This window comes from Lynx rufus, unplaced genomic scaffold (genome assembly GCF_022079265.1).
Source record: "Lynx rufus isolate CCGP_SWC_20201006 ecotype Redwood Valley unplaced genomic scaffold, mLynRuf1.p SCAF_12, whole genome shotgun sequence".
Taxonomy (NCBI): Eukaryota; Metazoa; Chordata; class Mammalia; order Carnivora; family Felidae; genus Lynx; species Lynx rufus.
The window spans coordinates 68,391,727-68,412,778 of record NW_025814826.1 but is presented as its reverse complement, the minus strand read 5'-3'; the positions used below and the strand labels follow the sequence as shown (position 1 = coordinate 68,412,778).

The window sequence follows — 21,052 nt, the reverse complement described above, 5'->3', positions numbered from 1 at the left end:
TCAGTGGGCCACCTCCCTGAAGGTCCCCGCTGCCCACACGGTGTCTGTCTGGGTCTCCCTGCCCACCGCAGCTCTTCTGTCCCTAAGCCACAGGCAGGGCAGCGGGGACTGGGGGGGGGGTGCGGTGACTGCCCTGCCCACTCACCTTCTCCGGGGAGCTGGAGGCGATGTTGGCCAGGCCTCGCAGCACCAGCCGCCGCACGCTGGCGCTCGTGTCCTTCTGCCGCGCCGCCAGGTTGTCCAGCAGCGACTCCAGAAGCATCAGGTCGTTCACCACGTTGCTGTTGAGCAGCTGAAGGCAGAGGTGCTGTGACCGCCTGCCACTGACCCTCCCCCACCCCGGCCGGTCCGGGCTGCCTCCGCAGCGGCGCCTGCTCCCCGCCACCGGGCAGCTCACACGCACGAGGAGTGGACGTGGCAGAGGCCAACTCAGGGCCCCCCTTGGTTCTCTCCAGTTCCCGACCCCGGCCACACCCCAGCTCCCGATGCCGTGGCCTTTGGGCAAGTCTTGGCATTGTCGGCCACAAGGGGGCATCCAAGGGAGGCTCGGGCCTTGTGGCTGCTGGTGCGTCCCCCCTGAGGGCCCAGCACAGACCGCACAGCCGAGGCCTCCACTGAACAGAGTGGGATTGTCACCAGGCCTGGCCCGGCGGCCTCTGGACCCAGCAGCGCCCAGCGGGAACTGGGCGATGGCCCTGGCTGGGGAGGCCGGTGCCTGCCTGTGTGGAGGGGGCTTCCTTCCCCACCCTCCCAGGCCCTCAGCAGATCGGAACAAGTGACAAGTACCTCGGCCAGGAACGCTGTGGAGGTGACCCTCTGGATCTCATACACACTGCTCTGTGTGCACACGAGCGCCTTCATCACCAGGGGCAGCCGGGGGCCTGCACACTTGGCCATGGCGCTGTGGAAGGAGGCCACACAGCACAGGTGCTGGGACCTCGGGCTGCTCCAAAGCCACCCAAGCCGACGCGGACCCAAGGGGTTGCCCCCACCTCCCAGCCCGCTTGGTCAAGGGCCCCGGCCCAGAAGGCCCTCGCCCCAGGTGCCGAACCCTGAATATCCTGCCTCCCTAGCATCCTAGCCCACCTCACCAGGCCTCCGTAGAGGGGCCTTCCCGCTGCCCCCCACCCCGAGACTGTCCACGTGGCCAGAAGCTCAGAGCTGCGTTGGTGGCCTCTCCGCTTCCACACACGTGGCAGAGGCCCCAAGCTGGGCTCACTGGCTCCCAGGTGCCCCTAGATATCTGCTGTCAGAGAGCCTGGCCTACTGTGCCTCAGCGGTGCTGGAGCCTGTGTGCAGGGGCACGGCCCCCTTACCTGGCCAGCCGGGTGACCCCCTCCTCGTGTCCTGCCGAGGTCCTGAGCAGCTGCCAGCCCCCCTCCAGCTCCACACGCCGCACCACGTCCTCATTACCCCCCCGGAGCAGCATAGCCTGCAGAGCATCCACCGCGCAGCTGCGGGACACGCGGGGGTGGGTTTGGGGGGCGGGGTGAGGGCGGCAGAGGCCCCGTGTGTCCCTCTGCTCCGTACCATACGCACAGACCCGTGCTCTTGGGGAGCAGCCTCCCCTCCTTTCTGGTCTCAAGCTGCTGAGACATCTGGCCACCCATCCCCCACGATGGGCAGCGTCCCCAAGACCCTCTGGAAGCAGGCAGGGCCCTCCGGCACTTTTAGGGTAACAACCAACAGCTTTTGTCCCTTGCTCTAAAGACCTTCATTAATTAAACTAAGATGAGAAGAAAAAGAGAACAAAATCGTTAACAAAAATGAACCCAAAAGACAGATCGGCGTCTGACTCTTCTTGGCTGGGCAGCACGGAGCCTTCGGATGAGTGCCTGGGAAACCCAGCGTCGGTGGGCAGGGCGGAGCAGGGGCTCCAAAGGCCTGGGGCTGTGGCTGCACCACAGACGTGTCTGGCCTCAGACGTGCCCGACAGCCACCCTGAGAATCAGGCTCTGTTCCTGCACCCAAGTCCCCTGCTTTCGCGTGCGCGCAGCCACACCCACCCTGGGACACCCCGGAGCCCAAGGAGGGGACCACAGATGGGACTCTGTGCCAGCGAGGAAGGGCCTCCCACCTGGGAGCCAGGATGTGCCCGGCTCCCTCTAGAAACTCGGCCAGGGCTGGGCCGGGCCGGGCTGGGCTGAGCCTGCTGCTGTGCGTGCCCCCACGGCCCTGCAGGCACTTGGCGGCGGGCAGGCCGCAGGGGCACGGCCCGTGGTCCCGGGTCGGGGGTGGGGGGTTGGGGGGTGGGGAGCAGCATCGGTCTGGCACCCGGGAGAACCTCACGCCAAAGCCCGAGGCCCGAAGAGAGCTCGTCGGGGCTCTCGGAACCCCACGCGGGGAGCCTCGGGGCCATAGCAGCCCCGGCCCGGTGTCGACCTCGCCCCTGCGAGTGGCCACCCCTCACTCCAGGCCTCACACCGGCCTGCGGATGCGTGTGGCCCCGCACCGCCGGCCCTGGGAGCTCCCGGCCCAGGGTGGACGCTTGACCTGACACGGCCAGCAACCGAGGTAGGGGCATCCACCAGGTGGCCTGCCTTTGGCCAAGACGGCTCATTTAGGGCGATTTTTGGCTACGGCCAATCTAAAGTGGGGAGATGCAGGTTTGGCCGAGAAGGCGCCTCCCTGGCTCGTCCACCCCGCTGCCCGGAGCTCTTACGGATGCGGCCCGTACCGTGGCCTGACGGGCCTCCTCTACCTGCGCCTGGCTCTGCGCGCGTCTCAGCTCAGGGGGTGGCAGCCCAGGGACCCCGCTGAGGGCTCGCGAGCCGTGGCGTGCGGTCCCGGCGGTGTCTGCCAGCGCATTCGCATTTTCTGCTCGGTCTGCGCAGAGCCGGGCGGGCTCCGGGCTCCGGCACGCGGCCCCTCCCAGAGCGCCCGGGCCCGGGCCGCTCCGGCGGCGGGGCGGGGCGTACTGACGCTGCCCCCGTCTGTCCCCACCACGGGGCACGGGGCCCGTCCGGCCCCACGGGCCCGGAACGGGTGGGGAGCTCTGCAGGCCCTGGGGTATCAGCTTCCTCCCTTTGCCCTGTGGCCCCGGGGCCGTCGTTTGGGCTCCGAAGTGCCACTATGGTGGGCCCAGGGACGACCCCAGGGACCGACGCCCGAGCTGTTGAAGCCCTCCGCCCACCACCTCCCTCAAGCAGCCCCACCCTGCCTGTCCCGCTCTCCCGCCCCAGGGCCCACTTGACAGACCACCAGGGCCCATACCCCCAAAAAGAGCAGAGAGGGAAGGTGCCTGCACAGGCCAGTGGTGTGGGGGCTGGGGACCTGACCCCTGTAAGGGGGCCCTGGGGAGAGGCGGTGAGGCCACTGCACGCCTTCTGCCTGAAGAAGCCGCTCTGGTGCAGAGCGTAGAAGGAGCAGGGACCCAGGGCTGAGCACCGAGGCTGCAGACACGGGGGTGGAGGTGGGGGCTCAGCCCAGGCCCCACATGCACCCCGAATACTCCCTGTAGCCCCACCTCCCGAAAGGCGGTGCTACTCTGGGCCCACCTGAGTGTCCCCACACAGCCCCCGCGGGCCACCCTGAGGACGGCACCGCCCCACAGACTTGGGGCCGCCTCTCCCACGGTGCCTGTCCCAGACACAGCCCGAGGAAACCGCACCGTCAGGGTGGACAGTGTAGCCTGGAACATCATCCCCGGGGTGGGGGGCGGCGGGGGGGGGGGGTCCCAGCTCCCCAGGCACACACTAGCTCCTGAGTCTGAGTCGGGGCCCCAGCGTGGTGCCCGCCCTTCCCATCCCGTACGCCCCCGCCAGGACGCCAGGCACGCAGCGGTGCTGCGGCGGCAGAGGAGGAGCCGGTTACCTGCAGGGCTCGAGGCTCCTGGGGGCCACGGCCGAGCCCACGCTCCTCCTCTCCTTGGCCTGCAGGCTCCGGGGCAGCAGGACGCCCAGGGTGCAGCTGACCCGCAGCAGGAGCGCGGCAAACAGCTGTGGGTACAGCTCGAGCACCGCGGGCCCAGACTCCAGGGCGCTCAGGACCTCGTGCAGGGCACACGTGGCCTGCGGACAGGGGCCGCTTCAGGCTCAGCCCTCCCGCCGGAGCCCTTTCTTAACGGGGCTGGCGACGGTGAAGGCTGGGCTCTGCACCCCAGAACCGCACCAGCCCGAAGCCCCCGCCGGGCTGAGAGGTCTCGGTCCTGGGGCGGGCGGGGCGGGGGGGGGGGGGGGGGAGGGGGAGCGGGAGGCCCCCGGGGCAGGAGGCAGGCACGGGGGCAGCGTGACCCCCTTGGGGACAGGCCTCCGACCATCTGCCCTTGCTTCCATAGCGGGAGGAGGAGGAAATTCTCACAGCTGCTTTTGCTGCTGGAAATGTTGCCAAGCCAGGCTTGCTTTTTTCCGCAGGATGAAACGGAGCGGTTTCCCTTGGGGACCAACACCTGTGGGGCCTTTACGAGCCTGGGCTCCGAGCTGGCCTGGCTCCGGCGCCCCCATTAGCTGCCAGGTGCCCGAGGGGTGGCACCCAGGCCCCCTGTGGGGTCCTCCTCCCGCCAGGGGCAGCGCGGCCCCTCACCCGGCCCCCTCACCACGCAGGGAGCAGGCAGAAGGGGGCAATGCGCATCAGCCCCGGGGCCCCACTCACCGCAAGGGGCAGCAGCGTGGCCTCGCGGCCAGGAGAGCTGCTTAGCAGGAAGGCCCGGGTCTCCTTGAACGGGACGTCCCTGCTCATCTTCTCCAGGAGCAGCCCCAGGACCTGTGTGGTGAGGCTGGGCTCCAGGGCCAGCGCCCGCCACAGGGTGCAGGTGTGGCTGCCGCAGGGCAGAAGGACAGTCACCTCCAGGCCACCGCCGGCTCGGCTCCACACCCCAGATGCACCCACAAGACTCCAAGGGCTCCGCTCCGGGCAGGCGGTGCCCCGACCTCGCATCCCAACGAACCCACCCCGTCCCCCGACCCCGGTGAGCAGCACTGGCAACAAAGGGCAGGGAGAAAAGTCTCGGCCTGAACAGAGGCCCTGAAGTCCCCCGGGAGCTGCCAGAAGCAAACAGGAGGCTTTCCTGCAGGAGACAGGCCTCATTCGGCCTCGGGGGCGAGACCCCGCAGAAGCCACAGCCCTTAATACGCTTACAGACCGAAACGACAGACCTCAAGCACCTAATGGGAACCGGAAACTCCAAAACTCGATAAGCAACTTCCAAAATTTATTTGGAGAGAGAGCAGGGCAGAGGGGCAGACAGAACCCCCAGCAGGCTCTGCAGCGTCAGCAGAGCCCAACGCGAGACCCGAACTCACGAACCGTGAGTTCACGACCTGAGCCAAAACCAAGAGTCGGTCACTTAACCCACGGAGGCCCCCCCCTCCGCCCTGAGGTGCCCCTCGATAAGCAACTCTGAAAGAGAACCCACGGCCCTTCGGAAACGACACACGGGACGCTGCGCCCTGCAGAGGCAACTGGCGCCAGCCTGAGCAGAGCAGGGGTGACGTGGGACAAGTGGAAGGTCACGGGAAGAAGTCACCTGAAGTCAGCACAAGAAAGACCACAGTGGAAACTCAGAGACCAGAACCAGAGACGTGAGGGGTGGGGTGACAGGCTGTCCCGGAAGCACAGGGTGGAGAGAGGATCTGAAAAGACAAGGGCTGGCAAGTGTTCAGAACGCACGAGGATGAAGGAAAGCGGGCTGCGGGCCCCTGCCGGCAACAGGCAGGACACCAGTGACAAGCGCCCGGCCCGTGCGCAGCGGAGAAAAGCCGGCGGGCTCCCTTCAGAACGACAGCACTAGTGAGTCCCGTGGGAGCCAGAGAACAGCCGCGTGCCCCCTCCCGGCACGGGAGACCGGCCCAACCCAAACGCCGACCCTACCAAAGTAATATCCCCGGAGGGCGGCCAGAGGAACGTGTCTTCCGATGGCCAGTAAAGAGCTCGCCCCCCCGCAGTCTGGAGGACCTACTTCAGGTGAAGGAAAGCGAGGGGCCAAGATGCCACCAGGAGAGAGGGACACCGGGGAGGCACGGGGCTTCGCCGCTGGGCAGCCCCGTCCACCTGCATCCAGGGCAGGGCACGGCACGCTTCCGACACAGACACCAACGCGGAGGCGAATGGGTGTGCCACGTTCCGAGAATACTTCGCGTGCGGGCAAATTTTAATCCCGTGTGATTTTCACACATCGTGAAATACTCTTTAAAAAATTTTTTTTCTAACCGTTTGTAAGTTTAAAATTCATTCTTGGCTCGCCAGCCGTACAAAAACAGGCGGCGGGTCACATCTGGCCCCCTGCGCCAGGACCGTCCGGCTCCTGGACGCGGCCGGCGTGTCGCCCACGGCTGCATGCAGCGCAGCATGACGACGAGCAGCGGCACGTGCACCGCGAAGACAGCGCGCTACCCCGAGGAAGCCAGGAGAAAATTCCGTACGATTCTGCTTACACTGATTCTGTTTGAGTTCAAGATCAGGCAAAATGCCTGTCTGACGGCAGCAGTCAGACAGCGGCGACCTTCGGGTTCCGAGGAGGGCCGGGCGGGAGCCGCCTGGGGGATGGCCGCCTGCAGGCACGGGACGCTGCAGCCAGTGGTGCGGACAGTGTGTGCTCTTCAGCGAGAAGCAGGTGGCAGGTGCGTGAGCAGACCCAGCAGGGGCACTGACGGCGGGCAACACGCGACCCTACCCTGTCCTGTAGGTGAGGACGTGCGGGGGGGGGGGGGGGGGGGGTGGCGGGCAAAGGCCCGGGCTGCCCGAAGGGAGGCAGTCGTGAGCCAGGCTCTGCGCACACGGGGTCACTCTCAGGGCAACCACTAGAACAGAAAGAGGGCTGACAACTTCCAAACTAATTCAGGGCAAGACCAATCTATAAAAAGAGCCCGTCGGCCACAAGACACAAGAAAGACGATCAGGACAGAAGAGGAGCGGCAAAGAGGGGTCCCCGCTGAGGCTGCCGTCCCGTCCCACCGCGTCGGTGGGGAGATGCAGCCACTTACGCTGGAAGGACAGATGGACGAGGAAAGGTTGGCGGGGACGGGATGGAAATGCAGAAGGCACTCCCGGGGAGGAGGGGTCGTGACCGTGCGCTCACCCCCGCCCAGCGGCACACCCCCAGAGTGGACACGCGTCAGGGAGAATGGCGGCGCCCGACGGCGGGCAGACGGTACCAACCGCGCCGGGGTCCGAGACCACTCCCAGCCCTGCGCACAGCAAAGGCAGGACCAGGGCATGGTCCTCGGCCGGGAGAGACGCTCTCCTGTGAGGCTCGTGGGCGGAAACTCGGGAGCTGGGGGTGTGAGTGGGGGTGCACGGGGTGGGGGGCTGGGGATGGCGACAGGCGCCCTGCAGAAGAGAAGCGGGGACAGAGAACGCGGGAAGGGGCCAGGGGTGCCGGGGCGCCACGCGGGGCAGACGGGACCCTCGAGTGCCGAGTCTGGGCTGACCTCGGCTTGCGGCCCAGGCGGCCGGGACCCCATCCACCCCAAAGGCCGGCAGGCGCAGGGTACCTGTCAAAGGGCAGGGGGCCGCCCAGGAGGCTGGACACCACGGCCGCGCAGTGCTGGGACGCCAGGAGGTACACGCTGTGCTGTGCGGCCTGCAGGACGTGCTCCTCTCGGGTCTCCTGCAGCTTCGAGCGCAGAACACTCACGATCTCGGGCACCTGTGGGGCGGGGCGCGCGGGGGTCAGGCCCTGGGCACACCCACCCCAGGAGGCGTTCCAGCGCCATCAGAGCCGCCAGCTGTGAGCCCCCCAGCCAGGGTCACGGGGGGCGGGAATCCCGCGGGATCACCGCCGGCCACCACGGAGAGAGATGCCACGTCCCGGTGCGGGGACCCAGATTCCACGTGGGAGGCCACCAGAGCGGAGCGCGTGCCAGGGTGCACACGGGCAGCGTTCGCGTGACACACGGAGCACGGAGGCCGGCAGCTGCGATGGCCCCGCACGCCCCCACGTGGGGACGCAAGCCCCGGGCCCCTGGAGGCAGCGCGCGGCCGCCCTCGCCCAGCAAAGGCAAGGTAAGCGGTGGGCTGCGACAGCGAGGACCAGGAAGGGGACGCTCGTTCTTGGACCGCGGCTGGCAGGCTGCTGTCATCCCAGAAGCGAGAGGGGCCATCCGGTGCAAGAAGGGGCAGCCAGAGCACAGCCCAGGCCCCGACGCGGCAAGCGGGCCCTCTTCTGGGCACGGGCTTGTCACTGCGGGTGCCCAGGGCTCTTGGGAAAGGGGTGCCAGGCCCCACCACGGGGATCGCCTACTGCCCCGGCTGCGCAGCGGGAAGACACCACAGTCCAAGACGACAGCAGACAGACGGCGGCAGGGACACAGTCCCTGGACAGGGACAGCCAGCCGACTGTGGACTCGGCCACCTCCCAGGTGCCCGGGCGGAGCCGGCCGAGGAGCCCACCCGACGGCCGGGCAGCAGGAGGAGCAGGGAGGTACAGGTCTTGGCTCCGACCTGGAACCTTCCAGGCCAGGCCCACGCCTGCTCGTGTGGTAGAGTCTTGCAAGCGTGCGGGGCACAAGAGGTGCGCAACTCGGATGTTAGGAAACGTGGGAGGCCACGTGCCTGGAGTGGGGCAGGCCAGCGGTCCCTACCCGGCCATGGGGACCGGTGTCCTTACCACCGTTTCTCGAAAGGCTTGTCACCACGATGACACTCGCTTCACAACTGTGGGTGCAGCAAGTGGATCCTGCTCCCACTGCCCGCCCTCTCCCCCCCCCCCAGCTGCCGGGGTAGAGAGTGTCCCTAACCCCGGCCCCAGGGCTCTGGCAGGAAGGAGGTGTTTTCCACACCGGCTGGGCCGGGGCCTGGCTCCCACCGATGCAGGAACATCCGTGGGCCCTTCCCGTCCGAGTTCACTGCTGAAGCGGCCAAGGCCAGCGGCGCTCCCCCTTCCCCTGGGCTCCCGGCCTGGACACACGCCTCGCTCGTGCACGTAACGTTCCCGCCCTCCGGCACTAACGTAACCGTGGATCTTCCCCACGTGCGTCCGTCCCAGGGCGGGTTTTCGAGCCGGACCGTGGCGGCTTCTCCTCCTTCCTTCACTTCGCTGCCTCCTCTCCGGGATGTTGGCTCTTTCCCCGACTTGTCTCCTCAGAGGTGTTTCTAATCGTCTCCGTGGGTTTATCTGTCCTCTCTAGCGTTTTCCTTGCTCTTGCGGATTTTCTTCGGCGGCCGGAACCCACTGGGGCGCGTGAACGGCTCCGATCCGTGCGACTCGTGAGCGTGGCAGCAGGCCCCGGTGCTCGGCCGCGGGGGGCCCGCGGGCCGGGGTCTGTGCCGGTGAGCCGGCTCCGTCCGGTCTCAGCCGGGGGTCTGCGTTCCGACGGCCCGTGCGCCCTCCACCTTCCGGGCAGCTCCAGGGCTCACCTTCACCGGCCCTGCGCCCGTGCCCCAGGCTGAGGTCCACCCCTCACGGCGCGCTCTCTTCACGGCTCCGCCGAGAGCGGATTTTGACTGTGCATATTTTGACTGTGGAAGCCTCCATAAAAATCCCAAAAGAGCGGATGGAGAGAGAGCGGATTTTGACTCCGCCGAGCCAGGACGCGCCACGCAGTCCAGCCCTCGGCGGTCTCTCGTACAGACACAGGGTCGTGCCGCGCGAGGACACTGCCATCACCCCAGAGAAGCTGCGTGTGCGTTAACCACCCGGCCCCGGCCCCTGACCCCCTCCCGGCCCTGCGGACTCACACACTAGGTGGCCTCTGGTGGCTGCTGTCTTTCACGGGGCACGACGTTTTCAAGGCTCATCCACGCGGAGCGTGTTTCATACTTCACTCCTCCGGGTTGCCGAGCAGCATTTCAGCGTACAGGTGGGATGTGTTTTATTTCTGTTTATTAACCGACAGACATTCAGGTTCCTTCATTTGGCCATTAAGCACGACGCTGCCGTGAGCGTCTACGTGCCGGTCTTCGCGGCCACGTCTGTCTCCACGTCTCTCGGGCACGCGCCTGAGCCGGGGGCCGCCGGGCGGCCTCCACAGCAGCAGCCCCGTTTCGTTTGCAGAGGGTCTCCTCTCACCTGTTCCCCTTGGCTTCGCCAGCACACGTCCCTCCAGCCCAGAGAAGGCCGTTCTCCTCCCTCCCGAGACGACCCAGGTCAGGAGCCGGCGCTCTCCCGTCTTGCCCTCTGCGCTCACGCTACGACACGCTCTGTTTCACCATTGCTGCACGCTGGGGCCGGGGGCCCTCGGTCCGGTCACGCCGCCCGCCAAGACCACGTTTTCTGATTCCGTGTCGGAGACATTCAACAGTGTCCTGGTGTCCCTAAGAGGGCCCCCTGCCAAGGCCTCTCAGGGCAGGGAGGAAAGTGGTGGCCCGCGTGACCTCCGCGGGTGCAGGATGCGAGCGTGCCCGTCACGCGGAAGACGGAGGTGCGTGTCACAGACGCGCTGAAGCACGAGCCCGGCCGTCAGCAGTCCCGCTCCGTGGGGCGAGGGGGGTGCGTGTCGTGTCTGTGGGCCGAAGCTGGGAAGGGTACCGTGCAGGCGGCAGCACCCTGAGCCCCCGCCGGCTGGTGAGGCACGCCGGGCCCATGAAAGGAGCCTTCCTCTGTCGGGAACGGGGGCTCCAAAAAAACAAACCAGGCAGAAGCTTCACGACAACGGATTTGGTGGTGATTTCTTGGCCATGACACCCAAGGAACAGGCAACGAAGGCAAAAACCTAGGCCTGCGTCGGATCGAAAACCTTTTGCGCACGAGGAGCACCTGGCAACTCCTGATCTCAGGGCCTAGGTTCAACGCACCCCCCACCCCCCACCCCAGGCATGGAGCCTCTTACAAAACGACAACTTTTAGGTGTCTGAGGACACAATCGAGGGCTACAGAATGGGAGAACACTCCCGGGTCAGACACCCGATACTGTGCCGGTGGCCAGGCCATACAGAGAACCGCACAGCCAACAACAGACCAAACAACGTCATCTCAAAATGGGCGAAGGTCACAGACAGGTCTCCCAGAAGACAGACAAATGGCCAAGTGCATCGTCAGCAATCCTGAGGGAAATGAAGTCAAAACCACTCTGAGGTGCCACCTCACACCCAGCAGGAGGGCTGCGACCAACAAAACAAAAAACAAGTGTGGGTGAGGATGCGGGGAAAGGGAGCCCTCTGCACGGCTGGCGGGAACGCGAACCGGTGCAGCCGCCGTGGGAACAGAGGAGGCTCCTCCAAACGTTCAAAGAGGCCTGAACGACCCAGCGCCCCCGCCGTGGGCAATTCACCCAAGGGCCAGCCGTCCGCACACCCGTTACAGCCGCACTCACAGCCGGATGGACACACGGAGTGCGGCCCGTGTACCCACGCACCAGGAACACCAGCGGCCCCGGCCTCCAAACTGGCCCGTCCCCTCCGCGCGCATGGGGCCTCCGGGGCCCCTTTCTACCACTCAGGTCCAAGCGGGGGGGCCCCGCTGAGTGAATAAAATCCAAGCCTTCCCCCAGCAAACCCTACCGTGGCCGTGCCCTCCCGTCACACCTGCGGCCCGTTGACAAGTGTCTCCTGAGGGGACACTCTCTCTCTCCAGGGGTCACCACGCACAGCTCTCCTGCCACGTGGCCCTTTCTGATGCTCTTCCACCTTCTCCGTCAGCAAACTCCTGTTCGTCCCTCCCTGAGAAGGTACTGGTGACATACACATGTCCGTGTGCCCACGTGTGCGTGCGTATCTCTGACAGAGAACTCGTATCCGGAATATATAAAGTACTGGCACAAATCAACAGGAGAAACACAGACAACCCAGAATAAAAATGGGCAAGACGCGGGCGTCTCCAGCTGCGCACGGCACACGCGTACAAAAGCGTTCAGCTTCACAGGCCACCAGAGAAACGCGAGTCCCGCTCAACATGGAGCCGCCACTCACCCCCAGGACGACGCGGACCGGTGCCGGCAACGGCGCGGCCTCTCCCGGCGTGTCCCCGACAGAAACACACCCTCATGCGGCCCACGGCAACGCGGCCCCTCCTGGGAACTGCACGCGTGCCCCCTGAGGCGGCAGCCAGGCGGTGCGCAGGCGCGGGCGACGGTGTGCGTGACCTCACGCCGGCAGGGGCGGCACACGAGGGCACGAAGGGTGCGAGTCCGTCTCTACGGGGTACGAACCAGCCGGTGCTCCGCACTGCAGGGAGGCAGGGGCAGCCTGCGGGGTGTCGGCTTGGGGGACCAGGGACTCCGGAGCGGGCGGACGCCTGTGCGTGCACATCCGTGGGGACCCCCAGGACAAGTCCGTGCTCTGCTGGGACGCTCCACTTCCAGAGGGAGCCTCAAACCCCTCCCGGCCAACAGGTCCGCCTCTCGGGGATTCACAGGGCGGGCGTGGTAGCAGCCACCCGACCCCTGGGGCCCGCCTCGCACCCGCGGGGACCCGAGCGCGGAACGTGCGTGTCAGCTGTCGCTGCACACGCGCTGACGCAGGGCCCCTGCGGACGCACGACTGGGAACAACTACGCAGACGGCCACCTGAGCTCCCAAGGGCACACAGAGGTGACAGGGTGAACGGGAAGGCCACAAGGAGCAGGCGGCACGTGAGCGCCCCGGGCAGGGCCCCCGTGGGCCAGCCAGCTGTGGGACTCTCCGAAGGGCCCGGAGCAGAGGGCCCAGCCAGCGCCCACTCGCCGCGGGGCTCCGCGCCCCCCGCATTTTCCTTCCCCTTCCCCTTCCTTTTTCCGGGCCCCAGCCCGGCCCCTCCCCTCCCTGCCCCGCCCCGCCCCCCTCACCTTCTCCTGGAGCATGCTCCCTCGCTCCCTCAGCAGGCAGTTGACCGTGATGGTAGCCGCCCTCGAACAGTTCTTGTCCGGGTCTCCCAGACTCTCAAACAAGGTCAGCAGGAGGCTGATGAGTTGCTCTGGCGGGAGGCGCTTGGCAATAATCTAGGACGACGGCTGTGTCAGAAGAACTGAGCCGGTGGGGACACAGACCCGGCATCCCGGGGTCGGGGGCTGCCGGGTGCCTCCTCCAGCCGCCCTCGCCCCCTCGTGGGTGCGGGGGCGAGGTGGCGGCTCACGCACAGGAGGCGCGCCGGGGCCGAAGCCTGGCCCTGCCGGGACACGGGGTGCCTCAAGGACCCGCCTGACCCAGGCCCCTGGAAGGCAGTCTGGGGGCGGCTGCCCTCCTGACCCGTGGGGTGGCCTGCAGGTGTCCAGACTGCAGGGTCAAGGGTGGGGGGTGGCACATCCACCCTGAGCAGCCCAGCCACGGACCGGAGCCCCCTCCTCGTCTGGTCAGCACAGCAGAGCGAGCCACTCATTAAAGCAGACAGACAGCACACAGAATGGAAGGGACACAAAACCACAAACGGCAGCCGCGCCACGTCTGGCCTCAGCCGCACACCTCCCACTCCGCCCGGAGTCCCCCAGGGCTGCGTCTTTTCCTCCCGCGGAGTCCTCCCTCCCCACCCAGGAAGGGCCCCGTTCACCCCCTCCCCTCCTTCTTCCGCAGGAGAGCACGCCGCCTCGGGACCCGAGGGCCGGGTCCAGACACCAGATGGAGTAGGAGGGCCGTCCCGGCGTGGGGGCTCACAGCGCAGGCTGGGGCAGCTTCCTCGGCTCTCTGGAGCCGGCAGCTGAGCTCCTGACGCCCCTGCTGCTGGGCCTCGGAGGGCTGACCCCAGGAAGGTGGAAGCAGGGCCAGCCCGCTGGCCCCGTGGCACACCCGCCCGGCGCCCTGCAGAGCCCGTGGCGTGCTCGGAGCTGGCTGCTGTGACGGCGCCACCCCGGCGGGTACCTGGGCTATGCTGTGGCAGGTGTGGAAGAGGACGGCGGGGTCGGGGTGCACGAGGCCTTCTCTGAGGGCGAGGAGCTGCTCGGCCACATCGTCCCGGTAGTCACGGGAGAAGCCTTCAGAGGCAAGGCAGAGGGAGGCCGGGCAGGTGCTTCCCCGGCCCCCAAGGCCCAGGCTCCACCCCTCCTCCCTCCAGCAGCTCTGTCCAGCCAGGGGCTCACCCTCATAGCCCAGCTGGAGGTACAGCAGGGCGTGGACGCAGCTCACAGCCTCCTGGCGGGTGGCAGGCCACAAGTCCGCGCACCGTGGGGAGAAGAGGCCAATGAGGAGGCCCAGGTTGTGGAAGGGCACCAGGGCCTGGAGAGGCAGAAGGAGGGGGCCCTCGTGCAACACTGGGGGGGGGACAGAGAGGAGGGCCGGGCCCCCCAAGATGCCAGGAGTGGGCAGGTGTCCCTGCACCAGCTGGACCCAGGCACAGGCAGGGGTGTGACCAGTACAGCTCCTCGGTGAGCTGCTCCCCTGCCAGGACCCCTAAGAGGAGGAGGGTCCGGTAGCAGGTGTGTGCAGGCAGAGGGGCGATCAGGAGATAAAGAGGGAGTCCCCACGGGCAGCAGAGGGGGGCAGGGCTCTGCTGATCCTGGCCAGGAGGTGTGGGACGTTCCCTCCCCTAGAACACAGGTCCCGTCAGGTGAAGGGCTGCGTGAGATCTCCTTTCGCCCTAGCGGGGTCCCGGGCCCGTCTTCCGGGGCCTAGTCTTCCTGGCCAGATACAGAGCCCTGCCTGCCCCACACTGAACAAACGGCCTCGCGACATCAGTCGCACACCCCTCGGTCTCCTGCCTCCACCTGCCCCCATCGGCCCGCCACGCATGAGGCCTCCTGGGGAAGCGCCCGCACCCTGTCCGTGCACAGGCGCCTTTAAGGGAGAGTCAGGCTCCGCTGCTCTGAGGGCTCGGCTGAAGGCCCTCACCCCAGCCGTAGGCTGCAGGGAGGACCTTGGGGGCTAGCCACCGTTCCTCCCAGCGAGACCAGACATCTGTCACCCCACACACAAAGGTGAACTCTACTTAGACTGGGCTTATGTGAAAAGCAGGCCAGGAAAGCATTTGTGGGAAAAGGCCGCCTAAGCTCGCTCAGAAGCGAAAACCATCCAGACACATGCGGCAGGTCCAGCGAGACAATCAGGGTCTGGGTAGGTGAAAAAAAACAAAGCAAAACAAACAAAAAACCAAGAGAAAAGACCACAAGCATCTACTCCTGATAAACATCCTCATTAAGACAGACCAGGGGTGCCCAGGTCGCTCCGTCGGTTAGGCCGACTTTGGCTCAGGTCACGATCTCACTGTCCGTGAGCTTGAGCCCCAAGATGGGCTTCGTGCGGATGGCTGCATACCCTGCTTGGGATTCTCTCTCCGCGCCCCTCCTCTCCTCTCCCACCCGTGTGCGTTCTCCCTCTCACAAAGTAACAGATAAAAAAAGAAAGACGCAGCTGGAACAGGATAGAGAATGCCTAGCAGTGCAACTATCTAGAGGCCGGGGGCTGCTGTCAGTCCCCACTTTGTTCTGGAAACACCAGGCAACACGAGAGGCCGAGAGGCACAGGGGTTGGGGGCAAAGGCCAAATTATCAGCATCTGTAAGCGACACGACCGTGCTTCTGGAAGCACAGGAGAACTAACCAACGCTCATTAGAAACGACGACGGGGTCTTACGAACCGCCTCGCGTCTCAGAGTCCACAAATCCACGCTTTCCGTGGGCACCAGCTACAGTCAGTTACTGACAGCGCTTGCAGAAAGCGCTTCACTGGCAAACGCACCAAAATCTCTCACGGCAGAGCCGCGTGAAGATGCCGTCCCGCGTTTCCGAGCGGCCTGGGTGGAAAGACCCATTACTGACGGACGCTCAACGAGTTAATCCATCGGTCCCACGCAATCCCTACCAAAATCACAACAGGGATGTTTCAGGACGACGCGAAATTTATCCGAGGATCACCTAGACCAACGGCCTTGTGCGCACAGCCGCGAAGCCCCGACAGCGTGGCCCCGAGCCCCCCCGCCACCCCCCCTCCGCAGACGCCGAAGTGCCAGACACCCACGCGCTTCCCGGACTGAGCCCCTTCGCAGCCCACCCCTACCGCTCCAGACCCCCTGCCTCTGCCCAAACGTCCTCGCTTTCTTTTACCCCGCCCCCACCTCCCCTTCTCCGCAGCTGACGCGGGGGCTCCCGAGGAGAGGGGTGCCCGTCAGGTTTTACTCTGAGCGGCCAGCCCTGAGGACGACTCCCGGTCCTGACCGGCCCTCTGTGCACGTCTCCGGAAAGAGGATGGTGGGGGCCCCCGGAATGTGGAACCGCCAGAGGAGCACCAGGGAGCTGGGAGGGTGCTGTGGGACGTGGGGGCCACACACAGCAGCCCCCAGGCCAGGGGACCCAGGACCGAGGCCGGGGCAGGGGAGTCGCCTGGTACTCACGCTGACGTGCAGGTGCTCCAGGAAGTGCTGCAGCAGGCAAGCGCTCAGGCCCAGCGCCCGCACCCTCTCGTGGCCCCGTGGGGACCTGATCCACGGGCTCAGGTGCTGGGGGAGAGGGGGCTTCGCATGGGTGCCGGGGCAGGGGTGAGCCCGGGAAGCAGCAGCCTGCGCGCTGCGGGCGGCTCAGCATCCCTGCCGGGCCGCCCGTCCCCGGCCGGCGGGCCAGGTCACGGCAGGTCGCCTGCTACAGCTGGGGCCCTGTCCCCGTCCTGTTGGCCCGGCCCACAGACGTGGCCGCCCCAGGCGGACCGAGAGCGAACCAGGCCTACCAGGGGACGGGCCGCTTTTGCAAGCAGGTCAGTCTCGCCCCTGCAACTGCAGCGCCGGAAACGGCAGGGAGGGGTGCGGCTTGGCTACCACGTGCCCGCTCCGCCATGCCGACAGCCCTAGACGGCCAGGAGCTCACATCGGTGCCTGAGTGGTCTCTCCATCCCCGTGCCACGCGGTGGAGGGGAGGCGACGATAGGCCCCTGTGTGGGCCCACCCCCATCCGCCCACCCGTCCAGGCAGGGCAGCCCTCCTGTTCACAGACGCCCCTCCCATACACTGGCAGAGAGCACCAAACTCCCCAGCGCCCCCGGAGCAGGCAGCGCCAGGAAAACCAGGCATGGGGCCGGCTGCCGGGGTCGGGGGGGCACCCCCGGGGCAGGGCACACCCACAGCACACCTCCACCATGATCTGCAGGCCCTGCGGGGTCATGTTCCGCCGAAGGAGGCTTGTCAGCAGATCCTCAAGGGCGTGCATGGTGTCCAGGTACAGGGACTAGAAAGAGATGAGGCCACCAGTGACCCCGGTGCCTGCAGCGGCCTGCCCGCTGCCCGCCGTGGATGCAGGGTGATACCTCCTGGCGGTCCTCCTCCCCCTCGGGCTCAGGCAGCACAGCCATGACGCTGTGTAGACAGCCGCGGATCAAGTCCGCCTGCACTCGCTCTTCCAGCGCTGGCTCCAGGGAGCTGAACCGCAGTCAAGGCCCCGTGCCACACCCCTTGTCCAGAGGGCACGTGCACAGAGGGCCCCCCCACAGCCCCCCTCACACCCAGAGGAAAGGATACACCAGGTAAGTGCAGGCAAGCATGGCCTTCTTCCGAATGGGCGTTCTCAGGGAGTCTGGGGGCTCTGCCTTGATGAACTCCTAGGGGAGCCAGCCCCGCGACTCAGCCCTTGGCCCAAGCGCCAGCCTTCCTCCTGGTCAGCCATCTGCCCGGCGCTGGCTTCTGGCCAACTCTGTCCCCCAACCCAAGTGGGTGCCGGGCCCCTCGCTGCACGCAGTCGTCTCCAGGCCCAACTCCCCCGTCTAGGGCCGCGCCCTGGGAGCCACCCTAGCACCGGCCGGGCCCCGCCCAGAGCTCACCATCATCTGTGCCACCAGCTCGGCTTTCCTCGAGAAGTGGAAAGAGCCAGCTTGGGCACTGCTGCAGATGGCCTGGCTGGCCATGCACACACTCTGGATGAGACACAGCTTCAGAGCCGGGTCCTGGAAGGACACAGGACTGCAGGGGGGGGCCACCAACGCCCGCCCCCACAGCACAGCTCTGCCCCGAGGTGGGCGGCCGCTGCCTCTCGGCCCTGGGGGTGGAATCCAGAACAGGAGGCCACCCAGAGTGACAGCCCTCAGGCCCCGCAGCCACACACGTTCCTCCCTGAGGGGCTCTCAGCCTGTCCTCCTCCAGCTCTTGCCACGCAGACCAGGGGGCCTGGAGCCCCTGCGGCACTCAGCTCTCCGCCTGGCTCGGGCAGACAGCACGCTGTGTCCCCTGCACCCTGGGGTGTGGCTGGAAGGGCATCTCAAGGTGGGAGGAGAAGGGAACACGCCCAAGAAGAGCCCCGGCAGAGCGGGACTGTCCCCTGCCTGTCCCACCGACTCGGCCTCTGGGGAGTCAGGAAAGGGGGTGTGGGGAGCTGTCCTGGGGACACGAAGTCCAGGAAGAGACAAGTCTCAGAATACCCTCCCCTCCAGCCAACCCCAGGAGACCCCAGAGGGTCTGCTCTTCAAGGGGAAGGCCCAGCCACTCCTAGAGAGGCGTTAGTGCCCAGTTAGTGCCAGAGATCCCAGAGAGGAAACACGTTAGTGAGGCTCGGCAGGAGGTGGGCGTCGTGAGCATCGGGGAGCAGAGCCCCAGCCTGTGGGCCTGCCAGCCAGCCGCTCAGAAGCCCTCCGGCCATCTTCTGTCCACCCACCACCCAGCATCCAGGCCGGGACACTAGCTCCTGGGCCCCTACTGTGGCTGTAGGAGGAGAAGCTGCTCCAAGGTGAGTGGGGACCCGTCCTGGCGCGATGCTCCCAGATGCTATCCCTGGGGACTGGGACCGGGGAGCCCCAGGGGGCGTCCCCCTGGCTTCCGCCCCTGAAGCTCACAACCAGGCCAGCCCAGAGAAAAGAGAAAAGGCATAGTTCACACTTAACTCCTACACACTGTACCTTGGTCTCTACCTTTATTCCCAGAACCTGAACAACAAAAGTGAAGGGAGTTAAAACGCGAAGCTCTGGCGGTGACGTCCCTGCCCCGCCTGCATGGCGCCCCCCACGCAAGCAGTCTGCCGAGGCGCCCACCTTGGTGCTGAAGTACTGGAATATGTTCCGGAGGATGTCCGACTCGACCTTGGCCAGCACCAGCTCGCGGGGGGCCCGTGCTGCCACGTGGCCGTAACACAGGATCAGGGTTGACTTCACCTTTTCCACCTCATTCTCACTTCGGTCCTGAGAGGCCAGAGGGGTCGGCAGGGCCTCAGTTACAGGCCATTACCTGCCCCCAATAGGAAGCCTTGCGCTCAGAACCCCCAGGTCCCTCTGGAAGAAGGGCTGAGCTGGCCAGCAATGTCAGAGGCATAACCGAAGGAGCGGAGGGCGCCATCGGAGAGTCCCTCCGCCGGGGACAGAACGGGACAGGCAGGCCAGCCACGGGCCCGCTGGGGACAAAGCAGCAGAAGGGAAAGCACTGAGCAGTGGACCACTATGGGAGAGGTGGGCAGAAGGGAGGGCTGGGAGCTGACAGCCAACTCGGGGGCCGGGGCAGGGGGGGCAGGGGCCCCTGCCCTCTCAGTGGCTGCTCTGGAGCCCTCCCACCCGGCCCGGACTTGAGATTCTGTAACTGCAACAGGCACCGGGAGACGAGGACTGGGGTGGCGGACGGGGCAGTGGTCCATGCCCCTTGCATCAGGCTTCCCCAAGAATGCAGCCTTCGCTGGCCACCAGGGGGCAGAGGACACGCAGACAGCAGGAGGGCAGTCCCATCCTGGCCCCTGGGAGCCCCTCAGAGCCCATGGCCAGCACAGGACTGCCCCTTGTCATACCCACCAGCCCCACCCACAAAGAGGCATGGACCGGATGCCACCTCCCTGCCCTGCCCCCAACCGGCAGCGTGCCTGAGCCCAGGAAGCTCCAGAACCCGCAGCCGCAGGACCCCAAATCACAGCAGCACAGCCAAGACAGAAGCACGGCTGGTCCCACCCAGATGCCCCCCACCACCGCCCCAGCGGTCACCCTGACCCCCGTACCTTAAAAATGTTGAAAATGCCGGTGGACCTTCTGAACACATCTGACCTCATGAAGTCCTCCAGCTGGGCCAGGACATCATCCAGGTGAGAGGTGGCACAGATCCCAAAGCAACAGGCCAGGCCCTGGGAGACGCACAGATGCACTCACACCTGGGCAAGGACAGGGGTGGGAAGGAGCACCCTGCACACGCACACGCTCCAGAGAGGTGCAGTCACACACGCACGCACACACACACACACTGAGTGCCTGAAGGGGGAGAGAGGCTCTGGGGAGGGCACCACCTCGCGCTCGGCCTCCTCCTGGTGTCTGGCCGTCTCCAGAAGCTCTTGCAGATGCTTCCTCACCACCTCCTTGCTCGAAGCGGCACCCAGCGTGGTTCCAATGCATTTATACAGGAAGTTCTGCAACAGGGCCAAGGAGCACAGCCGCGCCCGACGCCTGAGTGCGGGAGCGCCAAGCAGATGTGGGAGGGGCTGCCGGGCACCCACGACGGTGGCCACCGCGAGGAGTGGGGGTGACGGGCTCCTGCACCCCCAGCCGTGGGCCTCTGGGAGGAGGCTCACGGGCCGTCCCTCTCTGGCTCTGCCAGGGCCACAGGCCACTGGAGACAGGTTCGTGCAGAAGATCACATGGAATCAAGGCAAAAGAACAGTAGCCTAAGGACGCTGCCCAGAACCCCCCCCCCCGGGGCACCCCCTCCTCCGTGCACCTTCTCCTGGGGCGTCCCGTTGTAGCAGGGCAGCTGTCTGCACATCTCTAGGCTCAGCTGGCAAATCCACGTGTTGTCAGACACGACAGCCAGAGTGTCCCGAAGGAACTGTGGGCAGGGGCCAAAGCAGTGAGGGGCCAGGAATGCAGCCCTTCACGGGGCCGGGGAGGGCACTGAGGCCCCGTGACGTCACGTGCAGTGACCTCAGGGTGGTCCTGTGCTGTGGCTCTGAATGGTCTGTTGATGACCTTCAAGCCCAGGCAGAGCAAACCCTGGGTGGTCAGACATGCGGTGGGCCTGGCAGGGGACAGGAGAGAGGATTCCCGGGCCACAGAAGCTCAAAGCCCCTGAAATCTGGCTCTGTCACAGCAGGGTGAGCGACCTGTGAGGGCAGCAGCAGGTGGTTCCCCCCAGCCCCCCCTCGTAGCTCCCCCATCCTCCCCCGCCCCCCCCCCAGCGCCTACTGAGCTCCCTGAGCTGTCCTGACCCAGGCTGGAGAGGCCTCCACCCCCAAGACAGGCCACGGCCTTGCCCTCCCCCCCCCCCCGCCCCCATCCTCACCGCCAGCAGCCTTTCCTCCCACTCCTTCTGGGACAGGGTCTCTTCAGTATGTTCTGAAACGACCAGTCATGTTGTCAGCTCGGCCCGCGCCCATCGATAGAAGCAGAGTTCACCCAGA

At 66.4% G+C, this 21,052-nt stretch overlaps 1 protein-coding gene across 7 annotated transcripts in view; it reads right to left on the bottom strand.

Moving 5' to 3' along the window:
* The window catches only part of MROH1 (maestro heat like repeat family member 1), a 63,353-nt gene that overhangs the window by 1,914 nt on the left and 40,387 nt on the right, over nucleotides 1-21,052 (bottom strand). For 5 of the 7 annotated variants that reach the window (XM_047074328.1, XM_047074325.1, XM_047074326.1 and 2 more), the window contains 20 exons: nucleotides 20,935-20,987; nucleotides 20,374-20,481; nucleotides 19,946-20,065; nucleotides 19,664-19,786; nucleotides 18,720-18,866; nucleotides 18,588-18,614; nucleotides 17,520-17,642; nucleotides 17,221-17,300; nucleotides 17,010-17,121; nucleotides 16,835-16,930; nucleotides 16,108-16,212; nucleotides 13,862-13,997; nucleotides 13,644-13,756; nucleotides 12,638-12,790; nucleotides 7,431-7,585; nucleotides 4,591-4,756; nucleotides 3,814-4,010; nucleotides 1,317-1,454; nucleotides 787-901; nucleotides 146-292 (listed from right to left, as the gene is read on the bottom strand). In XM_047074328.1, coding sequence (XP_046930284.1) covers nucleotides 146-292; nucleotides 787-901; nucleotides 1,317-1,454; nucleotides 3,814-4,010; nucleotides 4,591-4,756; nucleotides 7,431-7,585; nucleotides 12,638-12,790; nucleotides 13,644-13,756; nucleotides 13,862-13,997; nucleotides 16,108-16,212; nucleotides 16,835-16,930; nucleotides 17,010-17,121; nucleotides 17,221-17,300; nucleotides 17,520-17,642; nucleotides 18,588-18,614; nucleotides 18,720-18,866; nucleotides 19,664-19,786; nucleotides 19,946-20,065; nucleotides 20,374-20,481; nucleotides 20,935-20,987 — 2,414 coding nt within the window. Of the gene's footprint in view, nucleotides 1-145; nucleotides 293-786; nucleotides 902-1,316; nucleotides 1,455-3,813; nucleotides 4,011-4,590; nucleotides 4,757-6,371; nucleotides 6,535-7,430; nucleotides 7,586-12,637; nucleotides 12,791-13,643; nucleotides 13,757-13,861; nucleotides 13,998-16,107; nucleotides 16,213-16,834; nucleotides 16,931-17,009; nucleotides 17,122-17,220; nucleotides 17,301-17,519; nucleotides 17,643-18,587; nucleotides 18,615-18,719; nucleotides 18,867-19,663; nucleotides 19,787-19,945; nucleotides 20,066-20,373; nucleotides 20,482-20,934; nucleotides 20,988-21,052 lie in introns of those variants that run through there. The other 2 variants (XM_047074329.1, XM_047074331.1) reach the window with 2 other exon arrangements.